At 43.0% G+C, this 27,941-nt stretch overlaps 1 protein-coding gene and 2 non-coding genes across 8 annotated transcripts in view; all 3 read left to right on the top strand.

The window, feature by feature from the left end:
• Positions 1 to 27,941, top strand: part of atg16l1 (ATG16 autophagy related 16-like 1 (S. cerevisiae)) — a 43,911-nt gene extending 15,970 nt beyond the window's left edge. For 5 of the 6 annotated variants that reach the window (XM_078563559.1, XM_078563555.1, XM_078563558.1 and 2 more), the window contains 11 exons: positions 7,279 to 7,344; positions 7,630 to 7,716; positions 11,063 to 11,113; positions 12,227 to 12,329; positions 15,949 to 16,054; positions 17,771 to 17,841; positions 18,736 to 18,807; positions 21,769 to 21,889; positions 22,948 to 23,053; positions 25,084 to 25,233; positions 27,825 to 27,941. In XM_078563559.1, the coding sequence (XP_078419685.1) occupies positions 7,279 to 7,344; positions 7,630 to 7,716; positions 11,063 to 11,113; positions 12,227 to 12,329; positions 15,949 to 16,054; positions 17,771 to 17,841; positions 18,736 to 18,807; positions 21,769 to 21,889; positions 22,948 to 23,053; positions 25,084 to 25,233; positions 27,825 to 27,876 (985 nt within the window). In that variant the 3' untranslated portion in view covers positions 27,877 to 27,941. The remainder of the gene's footprint in view (positions 1 to 7,278; positions 7,345 to 7,629; positions 7,717 to 11,062; positions 11,114 to 12,226; positions 12,330 to 15,948; positions 16,055 to 17,770; positions 17,842 to 18,735; positions 18,808 to 21,768; positions 21,890 to 22,947; positions 23,054 to 25,083; positions 25,234 to 27,824) is intronic. The other variant, XM_078563557.1, reaches the window with a different exon arrangement.
• On the top strand, positions 16,700 to 16,971 carry LOC144694335 (small Cajal body-specific RNA 6). The gene has a single exon (XR_013579719.1).
• On the top strand, positions 19,312 to 19,578 carry LOC144694336 (small Cajal body-specific RNA 6). Its single transcript, XR_013579720.1, has one exon.

Below are 27,941 nucleotides of genomic sequence, written 5' to 3'. Positions count from 1 at the left end.
CTTCGAAACAATTTCGCATTTCGAGTTTTAAACTTTTCAGTGAACACCAGCGAATTATGATCAGCGTAGATTAGTGTTTCTTTGTTATTGTGTTGGACATAAACTTCAAAGTGTTGAAGAGACAACAACAATGCTAGAGTTTCTTTTTCTTCTGTGGAGTACTTTCTCTGATATTGATTTAATTTCTTGGAAGAGCACCCCACTGGCTTCTCTATCCCTAATTTATCATCTTGTAATAGGACTGCACCTGCCCCCAAGTCACTGGCATTAATTACCATTTTAAAAGGTTTGGTAAAGTCAGGGGCGGCCAACACTGATTCATTTATTAAGATTGCCTTCAGTTTTTCAAAGGCAGCTTGGCATTCTGCTGACCATACCATTTTTGCCTGTTTTCTTAACAAATTGGTGAGAGGTACAGCTATTGTGCTGAAGTTAGGCACAAACTTCCTAAGTAACCTTATTAGATTTTTCCTTGGTCCTTCCTCTAAATATGAGAACACAGTGTCTTAACTGTCCTAGTATTGTCGTATTGCCTTGTCGAATTGTAGGAGGTTCGCTTTGGGCACTGTCTACTTCTCCTTCTGCCTTACCCTTATTGTCCCTGTCATCCTGCACTACACCTACCACCTGGCACACTTGCTCTTTCCCATCATCTTCCCTGCAACGGTATTTCTTCAGCTTGTTTATGTGACATAACCATTTCTTCTTCCTATGCTCAGGAGTATCTATCAGATAAGTCACTTTACTAATTTTCCTAACTATCTTATAGGGGCCACTGAATTTCACTTTCAGGGGTTCAACCTGCAAAGGTAATAATACCAATACTTCATCTCCTGCTTGGAACGTTCTAGTTGTAGCATGTTTATCTGCCCATTCTTTCATTTTGGTTTGGGAAATTTTTAAGTGCTCTTGTGCTACTTTACATGCTCCTGGGAGTCTTTCTAGAAACATGGACAAGTAATCCAACGTGGATTATTCATCTTTCTGCTTTAGGAACTTTTCCTAAATCACTTTTAATGGGCCTCTTATTTCATGACCATAGATCAATTCGAATGGATTAAATCCAGTAGATTCATTGGGAGAATCTCTGGTAGCAAATAATAAGAAATCTAATCCTTTGCCCCAATCCTTTGGGTATTCATGGCAATAGGTCTTAATCGTGGTTTTGAGAGTCTGGTTGTATCTCTCAATAGCTCCCTGTGTCTGTGGGTGATAAGCGGTAGACTTTAGTTGTTTGATACCCAAACTGTTGATTATGCCCAGGAAAATTTTAGACATGAAGTTAGAACCTTGGTCAGATTATATTTCAATTGGTTGGCCATAACGAGTGAAAAACTGAGTTAACTTTTCCACTACAGCCTTAGCTGTAATTGTCCTTAAAAGAATAGCTTCTGGAAATTGGGCTGTCATATCCATGGTTGTAAGGATATACCGATACCCTGCTTTCATTTTGGGTAATGGTCCTACCCAATCTACTAATAACTGACTGAATGGGTCTTCAAAAACTGGTAAGGGTATTAAAGGTGCTGGTTTAATTACATGTTGAGGTTTACCTACTGCCTGATATGCATGACACATTTTACAAAATTGCACTACGTCCTAATGAAGCCTTGGCTTGGTAAAATGCCTGTTTATTGATGCTTGGATTTTCCGTATTCCTGCATGTCCTGCCATAGGGATTTCATGTGCTACCCGCAATATCTCCTTACGATATTTGGGCAGTACCACTATCTGATGAGCAACCGCCCATTCCTCAATCACAGGTCTGTGAGGGTGTCTCCACTTCCTCATCAGAACTCCATTTTTAATGTAATTGCACTCCGGAACTCCTTCCGCCTCAGTTTCAGTCTGAGCTGACTGTGCTGACATTTTTAACTCTGGATCTGCTTTCTGAGCCTCAATTTATAAAGACATGCCAAACACTTCCTTTGAATTATCCTCATCCTTAAAGCTTCAGCTACTCTAACATCTGCTCCTTTGTATTCCTTTGACCTCTGGTGATGGATTTTGTTTAGCCATTGCTCTGGTCACCACACACGATGCAAAAATACCAGGAACTTGTTCTTGCAACTGCTCCACCTTTTTAGCCTCTCTCGGACTTCCTGTAATTATGGGCGAAGCTACAACCTTCACTCCTGCTGAATCATTCCCCAGGAGTAAATCAACTCCATCCATGGGTAATTTCTTAACCACTCCAACTACCATTCCAGGCAACAAATCACACTCCAACTGCACTTTGTACAATGGAACTGGAATATACTCTCCACTTATCCAGGTTACCAATACTTTAGCTTTGATTGAACCCTCTGGAGGGAAAACTAGGCCCTTCTCTAGTAAAAGAGTTTGAGGAGCTCCTGTGTCCCTTAATATAGTTATGGGTTTAGCTGCATCATTTGATGAAAGAGGGATTATCTTTCCTTTAGATAAAGCCCATTTATATCTCTCATCTACCTTATTCACCGGCCTCCAGACCCTTATTTGTAGTTGGAGCTACTGTTTGATCTGTGGCATTTTCTTTTTGAATTCCCTTTTCGACTCACTCTTATGAACCCCAATAAGTCCCATGGGTTTCCCTCACAACTTCCAGCATTCTGAACGAATGTGCCCCACTTTATTACAATGGAAACACTTAGGCCTTTGAGTTTCACCTCCAACCTCAGTATCATCTTGAATTGGAGAGGAGATCTTAAGGTATTCCCAGCTATCCATTCTTTACCCTGGCTACATGCCTTCCTTTCACTCTCCCACTTTCCATCCTTTTCAAATTTATGGGGGTGTGATAGAAAAAAAGTTTAGTTTTATTGATCAGCTCGTAACCGTCAGCCATTACTGCTGCCTGTCTCGTAGTTGCAACCCTTTGGTCCTCAACATGGGTTCTTATTACAGAAGGTCGGGGAGTTTTTAGATTCTTCCATGGGAATGGTCTCTATGAGAACTTCATAGGTAGTTTCAAACCCTAATGCTTGTATCCTACTTTGCTTAATCCTTTCAAATTCAATTTAAGTTTGCCCAGACTGTTTCCATAAATTTTGAAACTTTTGTATGTATGCTTCAGGGACCAACCCATATGCACTCAAAATGGCCTTTTTCACCACATCATAATCCCTAGAAACCTCCTCTGACAGTGAAGCATAAATTTCCTGTGCTCTATCGCTCTATCTGTCAATTTGCTCTGCATGGAGAATGTCCAGTTTTCCTTTGGGCAGTTCATATGTTTAGCTATCTTCTCAAATGAAATAAACAATGCTTTAACATCCCTTTCCTCAAACTTCGGAAGAGCTTGTACAAATTTAAACATCTCCCCATTGGGTAGGTTAAAGGTTTTCTCATCATCAGAGCTTTTCTCAGCATCTGATGTCTCCTTTTTAAAATCCAGCTTTTTAAGCCAGTACTCTGTCTCATTCCTTCATTCTCTCTTCCATTGCTAACTTTTCTTTCTTGAGATCAAGTTTTTGCTTTTCTAATTCTCTTTCTTGTTTCCTTTCTCTCTCCTGCCTTCCTGCCTGTTCCCTTTGGAATGCCCTTTCTCTTGCCTTTTCTGCTGCCTCTAGTTCCAATTTTTTATTTGCAACTGAATTTGAGCCCATTCCAATGAACCACCCCTTGAGAACTTGCTCTCTTGGGTATTCCTTCCAATTTCAAATGCTGTGCCATCTCTTCGATTATCCCTGCCTTCCTGGCTTTGGCAGATAATCCTACTCTTAAGTTACTTGCCAATTCAATTAACCTGGCTTTTGGGATCCCTTATAAAATCGCCAGGGACATCTCTTCCACTCGCAGGAAAGTTTTTGCAGTTTCCAGAGCCATCTTATTTTTGACAGTACAAACCTGGTCTTTCCTTTTAGCTTTTATTACTTTCTAAATCTACACCCAAGTCGTCGTTGCCTTTTGTTCCAAAATATCCCGGACGTGAGCCCCCAAACTTGTCATAACTCACTGGGGATAGTGCGCTGTAATATCAAGCCCCACTGTTCCCCGAGCCCCGACAAATGTGAAAAATTTGACCAAACCACCAGATTGCCCCAATTCTACCTAACTGTTTAATTTAGGTTAACAGAGTATGAGCATCAGGTTTGTAAATGTAATAAGTAAATAACTGTTTATTGAGCAAACTGTGGGCGACACATAAGGCACACAAAACATGGATTTTAAGGGTGCGATAAAACAGTTCAATAGCACCTGTCCAGAGTACAGGATTTGATGGGTTGATTTCGATTGATGTCTCCCAAATTCCTTTCAGTTCTTGTTGATGACATGAGAAGGTCTTCCAGCACTTTCAGTATTTAGTTCACTTGTTGAGATCTTGCTTTTCAATGTCTTTAATAGTGGTTTTCCCCTTTTCCCTTATACAGGAGTTTCCTCAGAGAGAGCAGATTATAGAGATATGAGGAAAAGAGATTTTAGATGTTTTCCCTTTGCAGGTCAGGAGCTTTCTGCTCTATTGCTTTCACACAAAACCCTGGTCACTGGTCAGGAGCCAAATAAAATGCTGTTGTCAGGCAGCTCCCTTGGCCCAGGACTCCTTTCTGGCACCACCCTGCCTTTCATGGCACATTCTGTTCCAGGACTGCAACATTGTACTTATCTCTCATCCTGTTCCATTGAATATGTCTCTCAAACTGCAGCCATTGCAGTCTTAATCCACAGTCCAACAGGAATAAAAAGATATATTCCTTGCACTGAGCAAACATGGAAACAGCAGGTATCTGGCCATTGTATACAGCCTTGGATGCTACCACATCTCCATGCCATTGAGATCTCAAGTACAAACTATTCGTCTTAAACCAGGTGGCTTTGTATACTGATGCTTTACTGCGTATGTGAATACCACATTAATGAGTTTTCACATGGTGAGGCTTCAGATGTTGGCTGTCAAGCTCTGTGCACCAGTGACACCAAGGCATCATAATAGTGTCCTTCATTATTCTTGCAGTTGAGTTATTTTCAGCAGAAAAGGGACATTGTGTATTCGGAATAAAAACTGCTTGTAAATATAAAATGCAAACAAGAATCAAAGCCACGTTCTGGGTATCAGGATTTTGAATGATGAGGTTCTAATAAATTAACAACTTCTGAAGGGCTCAACTTCCATTGTAGGGGGAAGGTTGGCATCTTTGTTGTTACTGAGAATTATTTCCATGCTGGCCTTAGCAGACAATTACTTGAAATGGTTCTGTACTGTATTTAGGCTCTAGAAGGGGAAATCAGTTGAGCCATTCCTCTACCTTGCTCCATGAGGAATACTTGAACTGACTTGGTTATGGAGGGACCCAGTTGTATGATTTATTTCATCTGCATCCTACATTCATGATTTTAGTTTTTTTAAAAATCCATGGTAATCAAAGGATCAGGTGATGTGGCATGGGACTCTAGTATAAAGATTACCAGTTGAAGCCATGCTTTAATGCCAACTAAGGACATGGTTTTGCCTCTTTATTGGACAAGGCTGAACCAGTTGCAACCATCTTCAGCAAGAAACGCCAAATGGATGATCCATCTTGGCCTCCTCTGGGGTTCTCCAGCCAGTCTTCAGCCAATTCGATTCACTCCAAGTGATATCAAGAACTAGCTGAAGGCACAGGATAATTCAACTGCTATGGCCCCTGACAGCATTCCTGCAATAGTACTGAAGAATTGTGCTGCAAAGCTAGCTGTGCCCCTAGCCAGGCTGCACCAGTACAGTCACAAAACTGGCAATGTAGAAACTTGCACAGGTATGTCCTGTCCACAAAAAGCAGGACAAATCCAGCTTGGCCGACTACCACCCCATTAGTCTACTCTCCATCATCACCAAAGTGATGGAAAAGGTCGTCGACAGCGCTACCAAGCGGCACCTACTCAACAATAACCTGCTCCCTGATGCAGAGTTTGGGTTCCTCAGCCCCTGACCTCATTACAACCTTGACCCAAACATAGACAAAAGAGCTAAACTTAAGAGTTGAGAGTGATGCCCTTGACGTCAAGGCAGCATTTGACTGAGTTAGACATCAAGGAGCCCTAGCAAAACTGAAGTCAATGGGAATTGGTAGAAAATTCCATAACTAGCACAAAGGAAGATATTTGTGGTTGTTGGAGGTCAATCATCTCAATCGCAGGGCATCACTGCAGGAGTTCCTCAAGGTGATGTCCTGGGCCAACCGTCTTCAGCTGCTCCATCAATTTCCTTCCCTCCATCATAAGTGGGGATGTTTGCAGATGATTGCACAATGTTCAGCACCATTCACAACTCCTCAGATACTGAAGCAGTCCGTGTCCATAGGCAGCAAGACCTAGACAACATTCAGGCTTGGGCTGATATGTGGCAAATTACATTCATGCTACTTCAGTGCCAGGCAATGACCATCTCCAACAAGAGAGAATCTAACCATCTCCCTTGACATTCAATGGCATTACCATCGCTGAATCCCCCACGATCAACATCCTGGGGGTTACCATTGACCAGAAACTGAATTGGACCAGTAAATAAATACTGTGGCTGTAAGAGCAGGTCAGAGGCTGGGGATTCTCACCCGAGTAACTCACCACCTGAGCCCCCAAAGCCTGTCCACCATCTACAAGGCACAAGTCAAGACTGTGATGGAATACTCTGCACTTAACTGAATAAGTGCCGCTCCAAAAACATTCATGAAGCTCGACACCATTCAGAACAGAGCAACCAGCTTGGTGAGCACCCCGCCCACCTCCGATGTCCAGTGACAGCACTATGTACCATCTACACAATGCATTGCAGCAACTCACCTTCGACAGCATTTTCCAAACCTGTGACCTCTACCACCTGGATGAACAAGAGCAGCAGGTGCATGGGAACACCACCACAAGTTCCCCAGCCAAGTTGCATACCATCCTGACTTGGAAATATATTGCCGTTCCTTCACTGTGGCGGGGTCAAAATCCTGGAACTCCCTCCGTAACGGCACTGTGAGTGTACTTGCACCACATTGACTGCAGCAGTTCAAGGTGGTGGCTCACGACCAACGCCTCGCGGGTAATTAGGGATGGGCAATAAATGCAAGCCTAGCCAGTGACGTCCACATCCCATGAACAAATTAAAAAAGAGAGACCAGGTCAGTTTGAGGGATAAGTCTTTTCCAGTTAATTGCTTCAAACTGAAGCTTGATGTTGAATTTGCCCCACTGCACGAGGTTATTGACCTCCTCTCACATGTAGATTTGTTAGATTGAATTCTACTTTGAAGTTCACCATTGTAAGCATGGGTCAGAGTTTGTCACCTGTTTTCTTCATTTTTTTTTAACTTTGGCCTTTTCCACCCCTCCTCAGGAGACGGCAGGCAAAGCTGAAAAAGGACCTTGCTGAGGCTGCCAAAGAACCGTTGAATATTGATCCGTGAGTTTCTTGTCTTGCAGTCATTTTTTTAGTGCATGAACATTCGGCCTTCTGCACTGTTCCCTCCAAGCTGCACATTGTGCAGCAGTCTGGAACATAATGTACAGTGTAACAATCAGGCCCCACACAACCAACGCTACCCTTTTAAGATATGCTTGCACACAGCTGTGGAGCAATCTTGGAGTGGAGTAAGCTTCTGTTGCTATGTGATGGGCAGTTGTACTTGTCCATAGTGGGTAGAGTAGATGACTGACATTTGCTTTCCTTCTGTTCTCTGACTTACAGTGATGATGATATAGAGGTGCTGGGTGAGGAAGGGCCTGATGCATCTGGAGAAACATCACCGGTGCGAACAACGCACAGGACCCCCAGGTGAGAGTCTGGTGTCTCGAAGAGTTGTAGGGGATGCGGTGTAAGAGCTTAAAAAGTAAATGACGATATTTGAGAGACTGGGTAAATAACAGCTATGCAAAGCTTTGTAACAGATAATTTGAGCTCAATGTGTTTTGTAATTGTGCCTGATTATTTTCTTTAGCTCTACTGATTGCTCTGGGGTTGAATGTGCTGACCATTGTAGCACTGACCCAGGAAGAGGTAGGAACGGTCCCAGGTTCAAACTCTTTTAACTTTGTTGAGTCAGCTAATTTCAGATCGGGTGATGGTTGGCATTCTACAACTCCAGAGTTGGGGACAGGAAGTAATAGTTGGGGGTGTCTGCTCTTGGTGATATCTGGTGACCCCTGCTAGAAAGTGTATTTGTGTGAGGATACAGATGAAGGTGCGATTGTGTTGGTGGTAATCTTCCACTCTGTCTAGATTCGTGCATGTGGATTGGCCACTGGAGTAGGGCCAACAAGCATGTCTTAAGGAGAGAAAATTGACTGAAACACCACACTCTTAAATCATTTTGCCTTTATGTTGAAAGATGTGCTCTTGTATGATGTAACGACATATGATCTGTTTTCCCCATCAGTGCCACTAGTATTGGACTATAGTACAGGTCTTCAAAAAAAATTGGAAAGACAGAATCTACAGCTATGCTGCTGTTTGTTTATCATGATCCCAGCAAACAGTACAACATTTGCTTTCTGAACATTATACTGTAGGATCAATGCGGTTCTTCAACAGTGTATGATTTTGATGATGTTGGGGCACTTACAAACTCTCTCCTAGCAATAATGTGGGAACAAGAAATTTTAGGAATGGACAAAGCCTAACAAGCTTCATCTGTTTCCATATATCAACCCTGCCTACTCAACATCTTCAAATCATTCTCACCCCGCAGATGCATTTAATTAGCCCACTTAGTGTCCATTTCAACGTCCTTTTCTGGTCACCTACAGCAGCTGAATTCCCCTTTTGGGGCAGAAATTCCTCCTGACTTCTTGCTCCTTTCTTTACCATTTTACCCTGTGAATCGTAGTTACAGCACAGAAGGAGGTCACATGGCCCCTCGTGTCCATGCTGAATCTCTGCAATTCGAGTCTTTCATCCCAGGGAAAAATTTGCCTCAATCAATTTTGTTGATTCTCTTCATGATCTTGAGAAATGCAATTGGAGTTTCCTCTTTCCCCAAAAAAATCCAACTAATCGGACTTTTAACCTTTTCTCAGAACTGAAGTTCCAGATGCTTGGAATTCAGATGAAAATTGCACATTAAAATTGTTCAGCAGTAACCATGGTTTTACTTAATGCACAATTTCTTTACTGAGGGGATCAAATTAGCCTGAAGGTATCTCAAACTTTGTGGTTCCACCCTGCAGATTGGGATAACATACAGTTTCATGAATTGTGCCAAGTCTTATTCAGATCAGAGAGGCATCTGCTTCAGGTCCTGGTCTGTGTTGAGGTAACTGCTCTTAATTGCAGTGGCATTTGGGATGCTACTATTGTCCTCACTCGCCAGCATCAGGAAATGGGGAGGATCTCCAGTGCCTATGTCACTTTACCTCCCCAGTATCTTTATCATTATCAAGGACTACTGCTTGAAATACGGAGCTGTGGTTATCAGCTGAGGATAGAATCTGGTTCCTCTGTGATATCGCCCTGTAAATGAATAGCCCACTGATTCACTCAATCTCACCTTTCACATGGAGGGTGGTTACTAGGGTCAAAAATTTGTAAGCAGTGTGTCCCTGAATTTTCAATAGTACTGTCAGCAGGCAAGGCTCCCCCATCATTGCAGTCTGGTAAAGTGGTCCCTCGCATGCATAGTACAGTTACAGATGTAAAATAATGGAAGTTGGTTCATGGTAAAGTTCACTTTAAATTTAGTCCAATCACACATTCAGGGTGTGAAATAAGGGGTACTGAGACACAGTGAGAGGGCAGTATCACCCTGATAACATTTTGAGAGTATACAGAGGAAATAGTGAAGGTATATGTTGCTGGAGAGCTCTTGTGGTCTTGCAGTGAATGCTGCAATTGTGTAAACACAAGCTAAAGAGCCAAAACAAGCTAAGGTGTTCATTACGCGCTGCATTTTATTGTAATTGACTGTCACTTCCTGATTTTCCAAGTCAAAAACCATCTTGAGTGGAGGCTGGCTGGATATCCTATTGATAGTGGTCCACCACCACCTTCATCAGTCACCGGTGGATTTATTTGCTTAATTGCACTTCACTTGCAGTGAAAAAGTGCCCAGGTGCTGTCCATATTCCTCTCTTCTCGACAATGCGCCGTTCATATTCCTCTTCCTTCAACAGCCACCATCCGGGCTTCTCCCCAGGACAGCAAGCCTTAGCCAAGTCTAGCCCAGACTAAGTACACTGTTAGCTGCAAATGCACTACATGAAATGTATTTGAGCTGTCTCAGTGCAGATCCTTGGAGGCATTAAGTCAACAACTTCACTTACAGAGGTCATGAATTGGGATGGCAAATGGAAACTAGACTTCCCCACCCAGTCCCAGAGTGTGAAAGGACAGTGTCTGACCCATTGTCCCACCCAGTCCCAGAGTGTGAAAGGACAGTGTCTGACCCACTGTACCACCCAGCACCAGTGTGAAAGGACAGTGTCTGACCCATTGTTCCACGCAGTCCGAGTGTGAAAGGACAGTGTCTGACCCACTGTGCCACCCAGTCGCAGTGTGTAAGGACAGTGTCTGACCCCCCCTCTTCCACCCAGTGCAGTGTGTGAAAGGACAGTGTCTGACCCACAGTCCAACCCAGTCCCAGAGTGTGAAAGGACAGTGTCTGACCCACTGTCCCATCCAGTGCAGACTGTGAAAATCATCCATTGTTTCTGCTGCTTATGGTTATCCATGACTGATTGCAGAACATGGCCTTGTGTGAACGTTACTGAATAGTTTAATGGGTGAGGATAGGATCAGGCTTGACTCTGATGCCCCCCCCAACCTGTTTAGGTTGTCTTCAGAAGCTCACAGTTAGTCCTGCTGATGGGTGAAGAAGTGCCACTTCGCTGAGTTTCTAGAAATGCGTTGGAAACCCATCTCAGCCAAGGAGACAGTGGTTGGTGAGGGTTGGAGCAATGGAGAGAGAACAGGTTGTGGGACCTCTATGTGAATATAGGTGGTGGTTTAATTGCTGTGTGTTCAGAGTCTTTATCTGTGTCTGTCTGTGTTTGGGGAGTGGGCTCCCGGGGGTGAAAGAGATATGTGACCTCAACCCTGGGTTTCAGTTTATGGACTGAAGGTGAGTGGACATTGATTGAGCTGCACTGTCTCACACTGACGGTCATTTCTTCTCTGTTCTGTGTAGAAGGACTTCGCAGACGTCTGCTCTCTTGGATTCTATCAGTAATATCTTTGGGTAGGTTAGGAACTTCCCCACATTTCTTTTTCAGTGTTGAGTGTATTTAAGATTTTACTTGACCAGATAGTAATTTATCTTTCTTTCTCACTTACAATTATACATCTCTCTATCCATCCTACTCTCCTTTTCCATGAAATTATTTCTACTAATGATGCTAATCCGGTGAGCACTTTGCTCATGGGTCTATGTTCTTGCTTTTCAACTGTCTGTAGCAGTGAACCCAAGATTAAGCCACAAGCCCTCCAAACACACAGCACTGAGAATTGGAGAGACCTTACAGAAATTAAGTTTGTGAATATACCAGTAAAACATATTCTGCAGCCAGTATATATTCATTGGTACTCTCTGTATTTTAAAAAAAAACCCTTCTTCCTCAGGCACCCCCCTCTATTTTTTCAATCAATTTCCAATCTTGTGAATCTGCCATAGGCCACATTCTAAACTTGAGCACTAAGAACCTGCCCCAAACTGGCCATTTGCACCCTGCCCTGTCTCAGTCATTTCTCTCTCTCTTCCTCCTTGTTAGGTGCAGTGCTTTAGGCACCATTTGTGCTCCATTACCCCAACGCGTGTGGCCAATCTTCATGTATGACACTAGGCAATGAGTGGCAACAGACGACCTTGGTACAGGGTCCTATATCAATGCGTGTGGCCAATCTTCATGTGTGACCCTAGGCAATGAGTGGCAACAGACGACCTTGGTATAGACCTTGACCTCAACTGTACATGCTTAGTCTCTTACAGGAGTCATAGAATAGTGATCAGGAGAGGAAATTCTGGTTGATTTTTGTCCCCTCACCACTCAAGCCTTTGAGACCAATTGTTGTCCCCAGTGATATCAACTAAACCAGCTTAGCAATGGAACTGGGCGTTCCAGCCTGTGTAGCTCAGTTTCGTTTGTCCATTGAACCATCTGTGTTACTTGTATCTCAATATTTCTTCAATTGGTCTATAATGTGTTCTAGATCAGTTATTGCATCTTGCTTCTCTACCCCTTTACTATTCCAGCCTAAAACCCTTGTACAATTGTTTCATTTGCATGTTGATACCTGATTATTTTACAGATTCTTCAGGAGTAAATGAGAGATTCTGTGTGTTTGCTACCTTTAGAAAACGTTCGCCAACATTGCACGGGACTGTGACCGATGCCCCCAGTGTCCGTACGGGACCATGCAATGAGATGCGACTTCCCACTACAGCGCTCCACGTATTTGTGAGTATTCAAACAAAGGGGAGGCTAGATAAGTACAAGGGAGAGAAAGAAATAGAAAGTTGTGGCACTAGGGTTAAATGAAGTGTTATGATGTGGCAGACGATGTATTCCAGGCAGATCAAATCCACGAGGGAAACTTGGTTGCGCTATCACAGTGGTTTTGCATGATACGTGCACTGAGTTCAGAAGTAATAAGTCCACTGAGACCTTTAGAGATTTAAAAAGTTTAATTAAAAGATTTATTAACAAAAGATATAAGATGCCAAACACATGCATAAGACTACAATTACTTACTACTATAATAACTCCTAAAATTCCTAATTAATCTGACCCCCAGTTACACTCTCTTTAAAGCAACGGTCCAAAAATAGATTTTAGATTTAAAACAGCCTCAGCAAGTTAACACATTACCCTGGACAGTGGAATTGCAAATGGCTTTTCCCCAGCTTTGCCTTTGTAAGACAGCAGACTTATGCACAAATGCTGGAGGCTTCACTAAGGCTATTTCTCACACTCCTCTTAGATCTTACATGGCCTTCTGACACACAACCTTTCATTCTCCCATATATATGTGTTTCTCTTTTTAATATGTAAATTCTATTGTTCCAAATGTCTTTGAAACTGTATCTTCCTCGTAACATAAAAACTTTCATGATGCCAGTATTGCCAGTAATCTTTGGGGAAAATAAACACATCCCTTAGCCTTGCTTATCTGGCTAATTGTAAACAGGCTAAGATCCTTTTGAAATCCAAATATCCCTTCATTTATCTAAAAATGCAAATTCCGTTCACACCTTACATGCTTAGCCAGCATCCATGTTTACTCATTAGTATGTCAAGCACCTAGCTTCTTTTGATGATTTAAACTTGCAGTCTATTTGACTCCAAGTGTGATTAGATAACACACAGACAGATCCAACTATACTTACCACCATAAACCTAATTCACAATAAACCAAAAAAAATTATGAAAATTATTATACTTTCATGACATGAAGTAGGATGGGAGGAGGCTCATGTGGAACATAAACACCAGCTAGACTAGTTAGCCCAAAAGACCTGTTTCTGTGTTGTAAATTCTATGCATTCTGGCCCTTCAATCAAAACAAAGGCCAATTTTTATGAGTCCGACCTTGGAGCCTTGCTGGGTCTCAGAATGTCAATAATTTTCCTACTATTGGATTGAGTTCTTGATCAGCGCTGGCACTGCAGAATCATTGAATTAACACCATGGGTTAATTCAGGCTGGTTGTAAGCTTTGTTTGTATGGGGATGCACAGGAATAAAACAGCCATTGCAGTCCACCTGACTGGTCCCAATGCCTAAGGAATATATTACACAATACCTCTCAACCGACTTGATCAAACTAATAATGTATCCATTTCTCTAATTGAGCAAAAGTATAACTTGGAAAGCCAAGATAAAATCCTGACTTGACAGAAAAGTTGATTGACATGTGACTAAAGAATGGCTTGCGTCTGAATTGTATTTTATCATATCTGTCAGATATATCACAGTGCCTTTCATTAAGTAGCTTCTGAAGTGCAATGACTGTTCTATAGGCTAGAGAAGGTTTGCATAAAGTACGTTATTGGCTACTGTTTTAATGTTTATAGGCCAGAAGAAAATATGCTTTTTTTTAGCACACCCAGAGAGAGGCCGAGTGCTTTGAGTCTTTTGACAGTACCATACGAGATATTGGAAGGAGCAGCCATCACAAGCTCATTCGACACTTATATTCTTAACCCTCATTATGATTTTTTGACAGTTGGACATTTCTAAAGAGTAAAACGAGGGGAAATTCTGATCTGATTTGCATTGTGTTGATTGTGACTGAAATTCGCAAGAAAGATATCGATAAGGATGGTTCCATTTGCCCCTCTTATCTAACCAGGGAGACCTTACAATTCCACCTGTCATTGCATCCAGCTGTTAAATGATACCATTGCTCCATCCAGGAGTCTTTTGCACATATTGATCACCTTATAAAGGAGAACTTCATAAGTACTAAATATGCTTTTCAGTGGTTTCATCCTGTGCCTTTTCAACCGTCATGATTCAGTTTGACATAGAGTTCCAAATTAACCTTTTCTGTACAATTTGCAATCTTATTAAACCTCCAGGAGGCATCCTGTTGAGGTTGAGGAGTCTAAATTTCTCCAACTTGGGTAAATATGAAGGACCAGTCTTATGGCTCTTGGCATCGTCATCAGAGCCTGCATGTGTTCATTGTGTCTTGGTTACAATTCTGGTGCAGTTCCTGACTGCTGCCTCGGTGAGTTATAAATAAACGTTAAGGTCACTGATAATAGATATGTGATCTGATTGCACAGGGTTTATTCCCACACTTTCGTTCCCAGAAATGCCTAAACTTCCCATCCTGCTCTAGGTGGGCTGTGATGGTAGATGTGCTCCTGACAGTAATTAATGCTGCTGCTTCAGTCCCAGATTTCGGAGAGAGATTCAGGACGTGTCCACAGTGGATGTCTGACCAAACTAGTCATGGAGGAACATTAGATGATCTGGGGCTGTCTGTGCTGCATGACTCAAAAGCTGCAAGCTGAGACCTCTTCACAGTGTTGCAGAGTGAGGCTAGGATATGTACTTGTAAACTCAACTCAACTACAGTCCTGTGACGGGTCACTAGTAGTACTTGTTTGAAAGAATAAAAAGAACTTGCAATTGTCTTATGCCATTCACAACATTAGGACATCCCAAAGCGCTTTACAGCCAGTGAAGTACTTAGTACTCGTCACTGTTGTAATCTGGCAAACAGCAGTTAATCTGCACACAGCTCTGGTCACATATACAACAATGAGATTGATGACCAGATAATCTGTTTTAGTGTTGTTGATTGAGGGATAAAAATAGTTCAGATCACCAGAGAGAACTCATCTGGTCTTCTTCAAATAGTTCCAAGGAATTTTTTTGCATTCAGTTGAGAGATCAGCTTGGGCCTTGTTTTGGATTGATGATTTGTTATGGACAGAAAGCAGAGAATAGAAATGGATGGGTCATTTTTGGCTTGGACGGTAGTAAGTAACTAGTGAAGGGCTACAAAGATCAGTGCTGAGGCCTCAGCTGTTTAAAACCTATATTGATTTTAGGGTAGCAGGGTCTGTTCAGACATCAGGAGACCGTTGTCCCTGCTCTTTTGTGAGCCGGGCCAGGTAAGGACCTCATGTTCAGGGTTACTAGCCATGGCCAATGACGGAATCAGCAAATTTTTGATAGTGGCAGCAAATGAGTTAGAACCTCGAGGGGCAGTGTCTGCTTACAAGTGGAGGACCCTTCACAAAGAGGACTTGTGTTTCTTTTAATCTCACATGAAGGCAATGGGAAAACCACCTCATGTATCCTTTTGCCTAGTCATATTGCTCAATGCTCGTTGAAGTTGAAAATGAGAGGCTTTATGAGCAACTAAAAAGAAAAGCACAGGGCCACGAGATTTGGAGAAATGAGTAGAAGACCTGGCCTTGGGAAGATCATCACTACACTTTGTAACCTGCTTCACAGTTGGTCTACTGCCCAAAACTGTCTGGTAAGGGTGTCCTGCCTAAGATGATCCCACAATAATCCATGGTTTTCTCTAACCTTCACCCTAGATTTTCTTTTTTTAGGATGCTCATGATGGAGAAGTAAACGCAGTCCAGTTCAGTCCAGGATCCCGAGTGGTGGTGACAGGTGGGACGGACCGGAAGGTTAAACTCTGGGAGGTCTCGTCAGGTATGTGAAAAAAAATCTGTTTTTAAATCTATGCTGGAGCCAGGTAATAGGATTAGAGCTGAACCTGGCTCTTGTGTCTGTGGCCACTTTATTATTGAAACCAGTATGGGCAATCACAGCGTCCTTTTAAGGGTTTTAGTGGGGAGGGGACTCTCGGGTATCTTTGTACCATCAGTACATATGTCACAGGCCTTGAGACCTGAGTTGCTTTTGTTTCCTACTCTCTACTCTCCCTCCCTATGGGTATTGACTCCCAGTGGGGTACATTTTCACAGATGCCAAGCATTCTCCCAGAGCTTTGCTAAATGAAGAATCTAGACATCGAGCGTCAGTAGACTATTCCACCTTGAAACATATCACAGCTGAGCCTGATGCTCACCTCATTCAACCTTCACACAAGAACGTTTTCCAGGTATTGATCAGGAACCTTAGCTAATTTTTTGCATCACACCTTCCCCATCACTCTCAAGGGACTCAGATGCTTTGTCTCCTCCTGTCCCCTTAATGGCTGACTTCACAGCACTAACTGAGAATAAAACCTGGGTTCTGCTCAATGTGTTGATCATTGCCCCAGTGTGAGGTATGGACTCCGTTCTTCCATATTCCATATGCTAGTGATGTCTTTGTAATTATGTAGAGTACCGAGGTCAGTGATGATAGGTAAAAGGTCTGATGGCACTTTATTAAATACCCACATACTCGCTCCCAGGCACATCTGCATTTTCCATCCTGCACTAGTTAGGCTGTGATGGTAGCGGAGTTCCTGACAGTAACCGCTGCTGCTGTTTTAGTTGACATTTGCATAGAGATTTGGAATGTCTTTACAGCAGGCATCTCACAGAATTGGATACACAGGAGCGTTTGAGTGTTGTGGGATTTATCTCTGGTGCATGACCGCAAGTTTTCAAGCTGAGACCTCCTCCATTCAGAAAATGAAATGTGTATTACGTTGGTCTAGATGCTAATATGAAATGCTAGTGATAATGAATCCAGTCTTGATTGCTACTTGCATACTGATATTGTGCTGCTCAAGACTTCCAATTGAATACTTGATCAGCCATTCAGGGATGCTTCACTCCAGTTTTTAATAGTTTTGTTCTCAATCCCAGCGAACAAGTGCCTGAAGATAGCAGCCAAAGTCAATAGTTTGGAAGATTGCTGTTAGGATTCCCACATTGTCAGCTTAGTGCTTTGGAGCTTCAGGTATAGCACATATGGCCTACTTCTGGAGATGGTTCTTAATTTTTTAAGTTTCTTTCTCTTTCTTTCCTTAAAAATAATGACTCTCACTGAGGTGCAGAGTCCTCTGTCCTCAAATTTTCTTGCTCAAGTGATCATTCTTCACATGTGAGACCAGTGGATGAGTGGAGCACATTTCTGCCTAGTCCTGCCCTTACGCTATGACCACAAGCATCAAGGTGGCTGAATTGCCTGGAAGATTTTTAGCTCCCTAACCCAGGGCACTGAGGACACCCTACTGCCAGGACATTTTACAGAGCGTTTAACTCTTTATTGAGCACATCCTGTACCTAGCCTGGGGATGTTTGCGACTGAGACTAGGTGTCTTAAACGGAAAGATTCCATTCCCAGCACTGAGATCCCTCACCATGAATACAAATTCATCCAGGAATATTAAATTAAAGAGAGAGAAATGTCTTGGCAAGACTGAACGGTTGTGACACTAAGTACTGATGCACTGTTGTTTGTTTTGTCCAGGACGGTGCGAATTGAAGGGCTCACTGACTGGCAGTAATGCTGGAATTACCAGCCTTGAATTTGACAGCACGGTAAGTCGGAGTTCACCTATTTTAATGACTTTTTCTCTGTCCTTGTCAAAGCTACATGTTATTTTACTTTTTACAAAAAATGCCCCTCTTCTTTCGAAATAGATTTTGTAAGTATTGCCAATCCTCCAGTACCTCAACTAATTGGCTGTTCTTCATTTGTGCGCCAAGAGGTACTGTGTCTACAGTCTGTTTACCATGAGGCAGGATGGGGGTTGTTACCACTGAGCCTGGTCCTGTCCCTGTCTCTGTCCATCACCTGTATTAGCATACACCAAGATGGTGACCAGGGCCAGGAATCAGGGAGTACTTAATGGGGCAGTGATAAGAGAAATCTAATGTGTGTCTAACTAATGGTATGTGGTCTTGAGTGGTTGATGGGATTTTGTGGAGGGAGTTTACTCTGCAGCAAACCAGTGTTATAGTTGATCTAGGAATATTTAAAACTAATTTTTCCCCCTCGTCTACAACACATGCAAACACATTGCCCAGGGGCACTGAGGATAATTTTAGTTCCAGCTGCTACCCTGGATGAATTAACAATATAAACTGCAGATGAAATGAAACAGAAACTGCTAGAAAAACTCAGTAGGTCTGGCAGCATCTGTGGAGAAAGACAGAGTTAACATTTTGAGTCCGTGTGGCTCTTCGTCAGAGCCTTGAAACATACTTGAAACGTTAATGCTGTTTCTCTCTCCGCAAATGCTGCCAGATCTGAGATTTTCCAGCATTTTCTATTTTTATTTCAGATTTCCAGCACCTGCAGTATTTTGCTTTTTGACTGCAGATGAATCTGCCATGGTTAACATCACTCAGTATTAGACATGGTATGCTCTGTTTTGGTGATGTAGCTCAGTTTGTTCATACAATATTAAGATAATGGTCTTTTTTCCTCAGGGTGCGTACCTGCTAGCTGCCTCCAATGACTTTGCTAGCAGAATTTGGACTGTGGATGATTCCCGGCTACGGGTAAGTAGAAGTTGCTTGAACCTGCTCTCTCAATCTACTCTTGTTTTTCTGACCTAGAGATGTTCGGTTTCCTCCAAATCCTCCCTGAGTAAAGGTCTTGTGATGCTTTATTCTTGCTGTGAATGGAAATAAATTTGAAAGTGAGGTTATGTTCATATGATAAACATTTACCTAGTTTCTAAAGGAGAAAAATGCTTAATGACCAGTGTTCCTAGACGGTCCACCAGTGGGCGATCATAAATTCGGAATTTTTAACACCTCTTTACCACCTCTATTCTAATGAAAAGGCCCAGGCCCTTTAATTTCCTAAGCCTTTTATATCTAGTATCATTTTGGAGTTTTCTTCTGCACCTTCTCCTGCATCCCCTCCATGGCTTCAACATCCTTCCTAAAGTAAGGCTTAAAACTGGGCGATTATTTTAACAATGCCCTGGCCAATGATTTGTGTATGTTTATATGATGGTAATGCTTAATTGACAAAACCATGTAAAGCTGCCGTACAGAGGTCAGTGATGATAGGTAAAAGGTCTGACTACACAGGGCATTACCCCACGTTCTCGCTCCCAGGAAACCCTTCAATTTCCAACCTGCTGCAGATATGCTGCGATGTTACAGGGGTTCCTGATAGTAATTGATGCTGCTGCTGCTTTAATCAGTTTGAGAGATTTGGAGCATGTCTGCAATGTGCATCTGCCATAATTACCCCCACAGGAGTGTTTAGAGCTGTGGGGTTTGTTTCTGTTGCCTGACTGCAAACTGAAAACTGAGACCTCGTGTACTAAACCTTGCATTAGAAGGAGTTTTGCATCTAACAAATCATGATGTCCGGTGTGTGACTTCATTTTCTTTCGTATGTGTTTTAAGTTTTGTGGGTAGCATGCACTCCCTGTCACACGGTCCTGTCTCACTGTGCTAATTTTACTGAGCAATATTTGACTCTTCTTTGGAACTGAAGAGAGGCAATGGAATGATAATGGTGGGCATTATCTTTATTTTCTTCCTGTATGGGAATGGGAGCGCTGTTGGTATCTGGGGTTTTTCCAGCTCCCAAGTCAAAGAACTCCATTAAAATAGCACTGGAGGTCCCATTTTTGTCTTAACTTCCTGTGGGAAAGTACCTAACTCCCACATATTGAGTCCTCTTGGTGGTATGACTAAAATTGGGCCCAATGCTGGAATCACAGTGAAGTGAGAGTGACTGCCCTTGGCATTAAGGTAGCATTTGACTCAGTGTGGCATCAATGAGCCCTGGCACAACTGGAGCCAATGGAGGAGGAAAACTCTCCACTGGTTGGACTCATACCTAGAACAAAAGAAGATGGTTGTGGTTGTTGCAGGTCAATCACCTCAGTTCCAGGACATCACTGCAGGAGTTCCTCAGGGTAGTGCCCTAGGCCCAACCATCATCGTCATCAATGACCTTCCTTCCATCATAAGGTCGGAAGTGGAGATGTTCGTTGATGATTGCGCAATATTCAGCACCATTTGCGACTCCCCAAAGTGAAGCAGTCCATGACCAAATGCAGCAATACCTGGGCAACATCCAGGCTTGGACGGACAAGTGGCAAGTAACATTTGCCCCACATAAATGCCAGGCAATGACCAGTCTCCAAAAAGAGAATCTAACCATCACCCCTTGACATTCAGTGGCATTACCATTGCTGAATCCCCCCCCTATCAACATCCTGGAGGTTACCATTGATCAGAAACTGAACTGGGCTAGCCACATAAATACTAGGGCTACAAGGGCAGGTCAGAGGCTAGGAATCCTGCGGCAAGTAGCTTACCTCCTGACTCCCCAAAGCCTGTCCATCTTCTACAAGGCACAAGTCAGGAGTGTGATGGAATACTCCCCACTTGCCTGGATCCAGCTCCAGCAATACTCAAGAAGCTTGACACCATCCAGCACAAAGCAGCCCCATCCACAAACATTCACTCCCTCGACCACTGACATACAGTAGCAGCAGTGTGTACCATTTACAAGATGCACTGCAGGAATTCACCAAGTCTCCTGAGCACCTTCCAAACCCACACTACCATCTAGAAGGACAAGGGTGGCAGATGCATGGGAACACCACCACCTGGAAGTTCCCCTCCAAGCCACACACCATCCTGACTTGAAAATACACCACCGTTCCTTCACTCTAGTTGGGTTGAAATCCTGGAACTCCCTCCCTAACAGCATTATGGGTGTACCTACACCACATGGACTACAGGGGTTCAAGAAGGCAGCTCACTGCCACTTTCTCAAGGGAAATTATGGATGGGCAGTAAATGCTGGCCTAGACAGCGACGCCCACATCACATGAATGAATTTTTTAAACAGTCAGCCCTGTGTCCCATCACTCTTGAGGGTGGCTTTGAGCAAGCTCTGAGTTTTTGTTTTCAAACAAAGCTTTTAATTTCTTTGAAGAAAAGGCTATGTTCAGGGTCGCACTATCTCCTCTGAGACACAAGATTCCAGGTTCAAGTCCCACTCCAGGGCTTGGGCACTAAAATCAAGACAGACACTCTGGTGCAGTACTGAGGGAGTACTGCACTTTTGGAGGTGCCTCCTTTTAGCTGAGATGTTAAACCAAGGCCCCATTGCCTACTCGGGTGGATGCAAAGAATCCCATGGGACTATTTTGAAGAAGAGTAGGGAGTTATTCTTGGTGTCCTGGTCCATATTCTTCCCTCAATCAGCATCACGAAAGCAGCTTATCTAGTCATTATTGCATTGCTGTTTGTGGGAGTTTGCTGTCCGCAAGTTGACTGCTGCTCTTCCTGAATTACAACAGTGACTACATTTCAAAAGTATTTGATTGACTGTAAAGTACTTTGACATGGCTGGTAGTCATGAAAGGTGTGATATAAATGCAAGCCTTTTTGTTGAGAGTAGAGCAATGCAGAAAGCTGATTGCACTTTTTATATGTTATAGTTTGACTTCTTGCTCCTTGTGCTTCCTTTTTCCGTAACAGCACACGTTGACGGGACACAGTGGGAAGGTGCTATCTGCAAAATTCCTTTTGGACAATGCCCGGGTAGTGTCGGGCAGCCATGATCGAACGCTCAAGCTGTGGGACTTGAGTCGTAAGATCTGTAAGTATTGTTGGAGCGATGTGAAGAAAAAGTAGCAAGAAACAATTTACAATGCAATGCTTCTCCTTCCTATCCAGCACAGCCACAGGCCAAGCTGTGTTTTGTTTAGAAACAGCTTAAAGTAGCTCTGTCAGTAGCTGAGTGACCTAATGACCACTGTAGCAGTGAGGCATAACCGCTAGAAAATCACAAGTTTCATTCCCGCACGTTGTCGAGGTAGCTAATTTCACCAATCAGAGCCATCCCTGAGCTATGAAAGAAGAAAAGTAACCGAGGTCCCTCTTCCTGATCATTTTACAGTAACTCCAGCTGGATCATGCTTGCGTAAAAATGGGGTGCAGGGTACGATTGGGCTTATGCTTTCCGTGATTCAATAGCCCACTCCCCCTTGTCAACATGCAAGGTATGGGTAGACCACTGGACCCGGTGGAATGTTACCTCAGTAAGGGGTAATGCCTTCAGTGGAGGAGGAGGACAAATTAGAAAATGATGGGGGAGAGGGGGTGTGAAAAATGAAATGCACAGCAGTCCACCGCTAGCCGAAGAGAAAATACATTCCAAGAGAGAAGACTTCAGAACTTGAAGGGTTAAGCCGAAATGTTAACCTCTTTTGACTTGTGTGCATTCCAGCAATTTCTGTTCATACATCTGGTATTTGTGTCTCCTTTTCACAAAGTTGCAGGTGAAATGCAGATTGGAGACGATGTGCCTTCCTCTCCTTCAGCTCATTTATCTTCCCACCCCTGCACTCCCACCATCCACAAGCCAACAGATGAGACTCTCACTCGCAGATCAATTAGACAGCTCATCAACCCCTGGCTGATGCTTGCGAGTGGCAGATGCTTGCAAGCAGCAGATGGAGACCCAGATCAAAGTAACAATGTGCAGCATGATGACTTATAGAAAGAAGTGGGGGAAGTGTTCTATTTCCCAACACCTTGACTTGCAAAAATATTAGCGCACAAGTCATTTGGATAAAAAACAAAATTAAGCTCTTAAGGAATATTGTTCCATCTTATTTCCATCTCTTTATTCAGTGTTCACCCCTTCTGTTCCAGGTATAAAGACTGTATTTGCTGGCTCGAGCTGCAATGACATTGTTTGCACTGAGCAATGTGTTATGAGTGGGCACTTTGACAAGAAGATTCGTTTCTGGGATATCAGGTGAGATGTTTATGATGGGTTTCTCTCCAGAATCACTTAGTGTGCTTCAGAAAATTTATCATGTTATTGGTCCAAAAGGCAAGCTAATGTAGACTGGACAGTTTATATGACTGTTTACTCTGAGACTTCTCTCAAGCCCTTAAAGGAGCTGATGAGTACGCATTTGAGTTTACCGCAAACTGCAGAAGCAGGGCCAAAAGTTCAAGAACAAAAACAGAAAATGCTGGAAAAACTCAGCAGGTCTAACAGCACCTGTGTAGAGAAAGACAGAGTTAACGCTTTGAGTCCTTATGACTCTTCTTTAGAACTTTTAACCGAAAGTTCAAGGTTTGAACAAGGAAGCTGCACAGAAAGTTGTGCAGAGCCTGGTGAATATGGGGTGGGTTAGTGGATGCAGATAGCCTGGAGAATTTTATGCAGGTTTACCTAAGAAAGAAATAGCAGCAGGCGTAGGCAGTAGGGGCCATTGAGCCTGTTCTGCTATTCAATATCATGGCTGAACTTTAGCATTAAGTTCACTTTCCTGCCTATTTCTATATTCCTTGATTTCCTGAGTGACTAAATATCTTATCAGTCTCAGTGTTAAGTATACTACATCGACCAAGCATCCACAGCATTCTTGGGGGAAAATTCTGAGTGAAGCAGTTTCTCCTTGTCTCAGCCCTAACTGGTTGACCCCTTATCCTGAGATGCTAGACTCTCCAGCTAGGGGAAACAGCCTCTCAGTGTCTATCCTGTCCGGCCCCCTCAGAATTTTATACATTTCAATAAGATCACCCCTCATTCTTCTAAGTGCCAAAGGATATGGACCCATTTAGATAGATATTTAAGGGAATGGCTAACTGAGAAGTATTAGTTTTGGGACTGGTGGACTACAAAGCCTTTTTCAGTTCTCTACTTTCCCATATAACAACACGTTATAACAATATGGACATTGTTACGATTATGAGGTTTATAAGATTATATTTTGGGACTGTAGATTTAAATTTGGGGTAAATGAAAGTGGTGATGTGACCTGTCCTGCAGTCCGCCTGACAATAAGCCTGGGCGGTTTGAATGTTAGAGATGAAAGGAAGTCTTAGATTTTTTGGGGGGAAGGTACAAGGTATTTATTCTTGGAGACAATGGCAGCAGGCTGTGAGTTTGCATCGAGTAGACTCTGAGTCTCCCAAAGTCACAGAAAGGTGTTTGAAGTACTAGGTTGTAAACAGTTGTGCTGGAAACTGTCCATTTAAGTCTGGAGATAAAAGGCAGTTGGGATCAAGGATAGCTAAATAGCATTTCTATAGTACTTAAATACAAGGTTAGTATCACATTGCCACGGGGAAGAGGGCAGAGGAAGCCAGTTTTTTGAGATCAGATTACAGACTTCCCAACAAATCAATTAATATCACAGGCAGAGAACCAGCAGAGGTTGTGTGTGGTTAGCAGAGAGAAAAAACTGCTTGGCGTTGTGAGCTAGCACAGCCGGATGTGGGAAGGAGACTCTTGTTGGGAAGTCGCATCCTGCAGCCTTGTTCTGGCATGGCCAGGGCAAGAAGAATCATCGGATTTACTGCCGGTGGTGAATTTAAGAAGCTCTTCGAAAACTGAGAAAAGTGCCTGGTGACAGTCACTCGAAGCTACTACTTGGGGAAGCGGAGAAACAGGAATCCATTGGAAGCTGGAAGCATCTGTTTTCCAAAAGGACCGTAATTCTGTGGAGAGTGCAATGTGTGATAAGTATAAAAAGAGATGTTCCTCTCTATAGTTTAAAGCATAAGTTGCCTACAACATAAGTATTTTAGTCATTTGTTACAGTAAAAGTTTTAAACTGTGAAATCTTGTCATGCAATTCTTTCAGCTAATAACTGGAAGTACAAATCTCTTTAGAATTTATGGGTCTCTCTGGAGATTGTAACAATACCATTATTGAATGATCAAGGAGTGAGACATTCTAGCTCCATGAGTAACCTAATGCTGGATCTCCACAATCCCAGTATAGTATTAATTTTATGTGCATTTTTAATTTTGTGTCTACTCTTCTCAAGGACGGAGAGTATCGTGCGTGAGGTGGAACTACAGGGTCGTATCACGGCACTTGATCTCAATCCAGAGCGCACAGAACTACTCACCTGCTCTAGAGATGACTTGTTAAAGATCATTGACCTGCGCACAAATGTCACCAGACAGTCCTTCAGGTAATTGTAAGGGGTAACCCAGGCTTTTTCAACTCTTTATGACTGGCGATCAGTGTCTGTCTTCCTGTTCATACCAAGGAATTACAATATAAGACTCTTTACATTTAGGAAGCACTGTATGTTTCCATCTGTTTATATCTAAGGATTCGTGTCCATATATTTTTTGAATTTGATCATGGGGTATGAGCATTGCTGGCCTTGCCAGCATTCATTGCCCATCCCTAATTGTCCTTGGGAAGATGGTGATGAGCTGCCTTCTTGAACCTTGGCAGATGATGTGTTGCAGGTACATCCATAGTGTTTTTAGGAAGGGTGTTCCAGAGTTTTGACCCGGTGGCAGTGAAGGAACGGTGACACAATTCAAAGCCAGGATACTGTTTGGTTTGGAGGGGAACCTGAAGCCGGTGGTGTTCCCATGCATGCATATGGACAGGTTAGGTGAATTTGGCAGATGGAGCTTAACATGGATAAGTGTGAGGTTATCCATTTTGGTCGGAAGAATAAAAAGGCGACTTGTTATTTAAATGGAGAGAAACATAAGAAACAATGCTTCAGTGCAGAGGGATCTGGGTGTCCTCATGCATGAATCACTTGCAGGTACAGCAGATATTAAGGAAGGCAAATGGAATTTTGGCATTTATTACTAAAGGAATAGAGTATAAAAATAGGGAAGTGTTGTTGCAACTGTGCTAGGCATTGGTGAGACTGCACCTGGAGTACTGTGCACAGTTTTGGTTCCCTTACTTGAGGAAGGATGTAGTTGCACTGGAGGCGGTTCAGAGGAGGTTCACTAGATTGATTCCAGAGATGCGGGGCTTGTCTTATGAGGAGAGATTGAGCAGTTTAGGCCTATACTTGCTAGAGTATAGAAGGATGAGAGGAGATCTAATTGAGGTATATAAGATGCTAAAGGGGATAGACAAAGTAGACGTGGAGCGGATATTTCCCCTTCTGGGGCATTCTAGAACGAGAGGCCATAGTTTTAGGTTAAGGGATGGTAGATTTAAATCAGAGATGAGGAGTAATTACTTTTCTCAAAAGGCCGTGAATCTATGGAATTCATGACCTTAGAGTGCATTGGATGTCGGGACGCTGAATAAATTTGAGGAGATACAGATTTTTAATTAGTAACGGGTTGAAAGGTTATGGGGAGAGGGCGGGAAATTGGAGTTGAGGCCGAAATGAGCCATGATCGTATTGAATGGCGGTGCAGGCTCAAGGGGCTGAATTGCCTGCTCCTAGTTCTTATGTTCTTATTTGCTGCCCTTGTTCTAGGAGGTAACGGTCACAGTTTTGGAAGATACTGTCAGAGGTACTTTGGCAAGTTGCTGCAGTGTATCATGCAGATGGTACACACTGCTGCCACTGTGTGCTGTTGGTGGAGAGAATAAATGTTTAAGATATGTGGAAACGAGGTGCTGATCAAGCATCTGCTTTGGTCTGGGTGGTGTCAAGCTTCTTGCGTGTTTAGGAACTGCGCTCATTTAGGCAAGTGCCGAGTTTTCCATCACACTCCTGACTTGTGCCTTGTAGATGATGGACATGCTTTGGGGAGTCGGGAGGTGAGTCACTTGCCACAGAATTCCCAACCACAGACCTCTTGTAGCCATAACGTTTATATAGCTAGTTAAATTTCTGTTCAATAGTAACCTCCAGAATGTTGATGATGGAGTATCTGGTGATGTTAATGTCTTTGAATGTCATGGGGAGGTGGTTAAATTTTAGATGGAGATGGTCATTGCCCGGCACTTGTGTGGCATGAATGTTACTTGCCGCTCATCAGCCCAAGCCTGTGTGTTGTCCAGGTCACTGCGTGTGAACATGGACTTCTTCAGTAACTGAAGAGATGCAAATGGTACTGAACACTGTACAAATGTCAGCAACCAGCTGACCTTAGTTGGAGATCATTAATGAAGCAGCTAAAGATGGTTGAGCCTAGGACACTACCCTGAAGAAATCCTGCAGCAGAATTACTATAAACATATAGGGATTGGTGTCCTGGCCCATGTGATTGGTTGTCCCCCTTTGGAGCATTTTTTTCATTCATTCGAGGGATGTGGGCATCGCTGGCAAATTAAGCATTTATTGCCCATCCCTAATTGCCTTTGAGAAGTTTGCGGTGAGCCGCTTTCATGAACCACAGCAGTTCATTTGGTGAAGGTACTCCCACAGTGACTTTTAGTTGCAGTTTGATACAGCTGAGTAGCTTACCGGGGCATTTCATGGGCAGATAAGAGTTAACCACATTGCTGTGGATCTGGAGTCGCGTTTAGGCCAGACCGGTAAGAGCACCAGATTTCCTTCCTGATGGTCACGAGTGAACCAGATGGGCTTTTATGCCAATCCAGTGAGTTCGTAGTCAGCATTACGCATTACTGATGCTGACATTTCCTTGCAGATTTTTGTTTAATTAACTGAATTTAAATGCTGCAGATGCTGAAGTGGAATTTGAATTCTGGATAATTTTGTCGTGGCCACTGGATTAATAGCTCAGTAACATAAACGCTGTTACTGTACTTCATCAACCAATGTGGATGATTGTTGCCTGTACCTCTGCTGCCCTGACCGTGTATGATCTCTTTTCTGCACAGTGCACAAGGATTCAAGTGCGGGTCGGATTGGACAAGAGTAATGTTCAGGTAATTGAGCTCTAACATGCTTTGAATATCTGCTAGTTCACAGGTCATTGTGATTCAGTGAAAGAAAAG

This window comes from Cetorhinus maximus, chromosome 19, assembly GCF_964194155.1.
Source record: "Cetorhinus maximus chromosome 19, sCetMax3.hap1.1, whole genome shotgun sequence".
Classification (NCBI taxonomy): Eukaryota; Metazoa; Chordata; class Chondrichthyes; order Lamniformes; family Cetorhinidae; genus Cetorhinus; species Cetorhinus maximus.
This window is presented reverse-complemented; position numbering and strand designations above follow the sequence as displayed.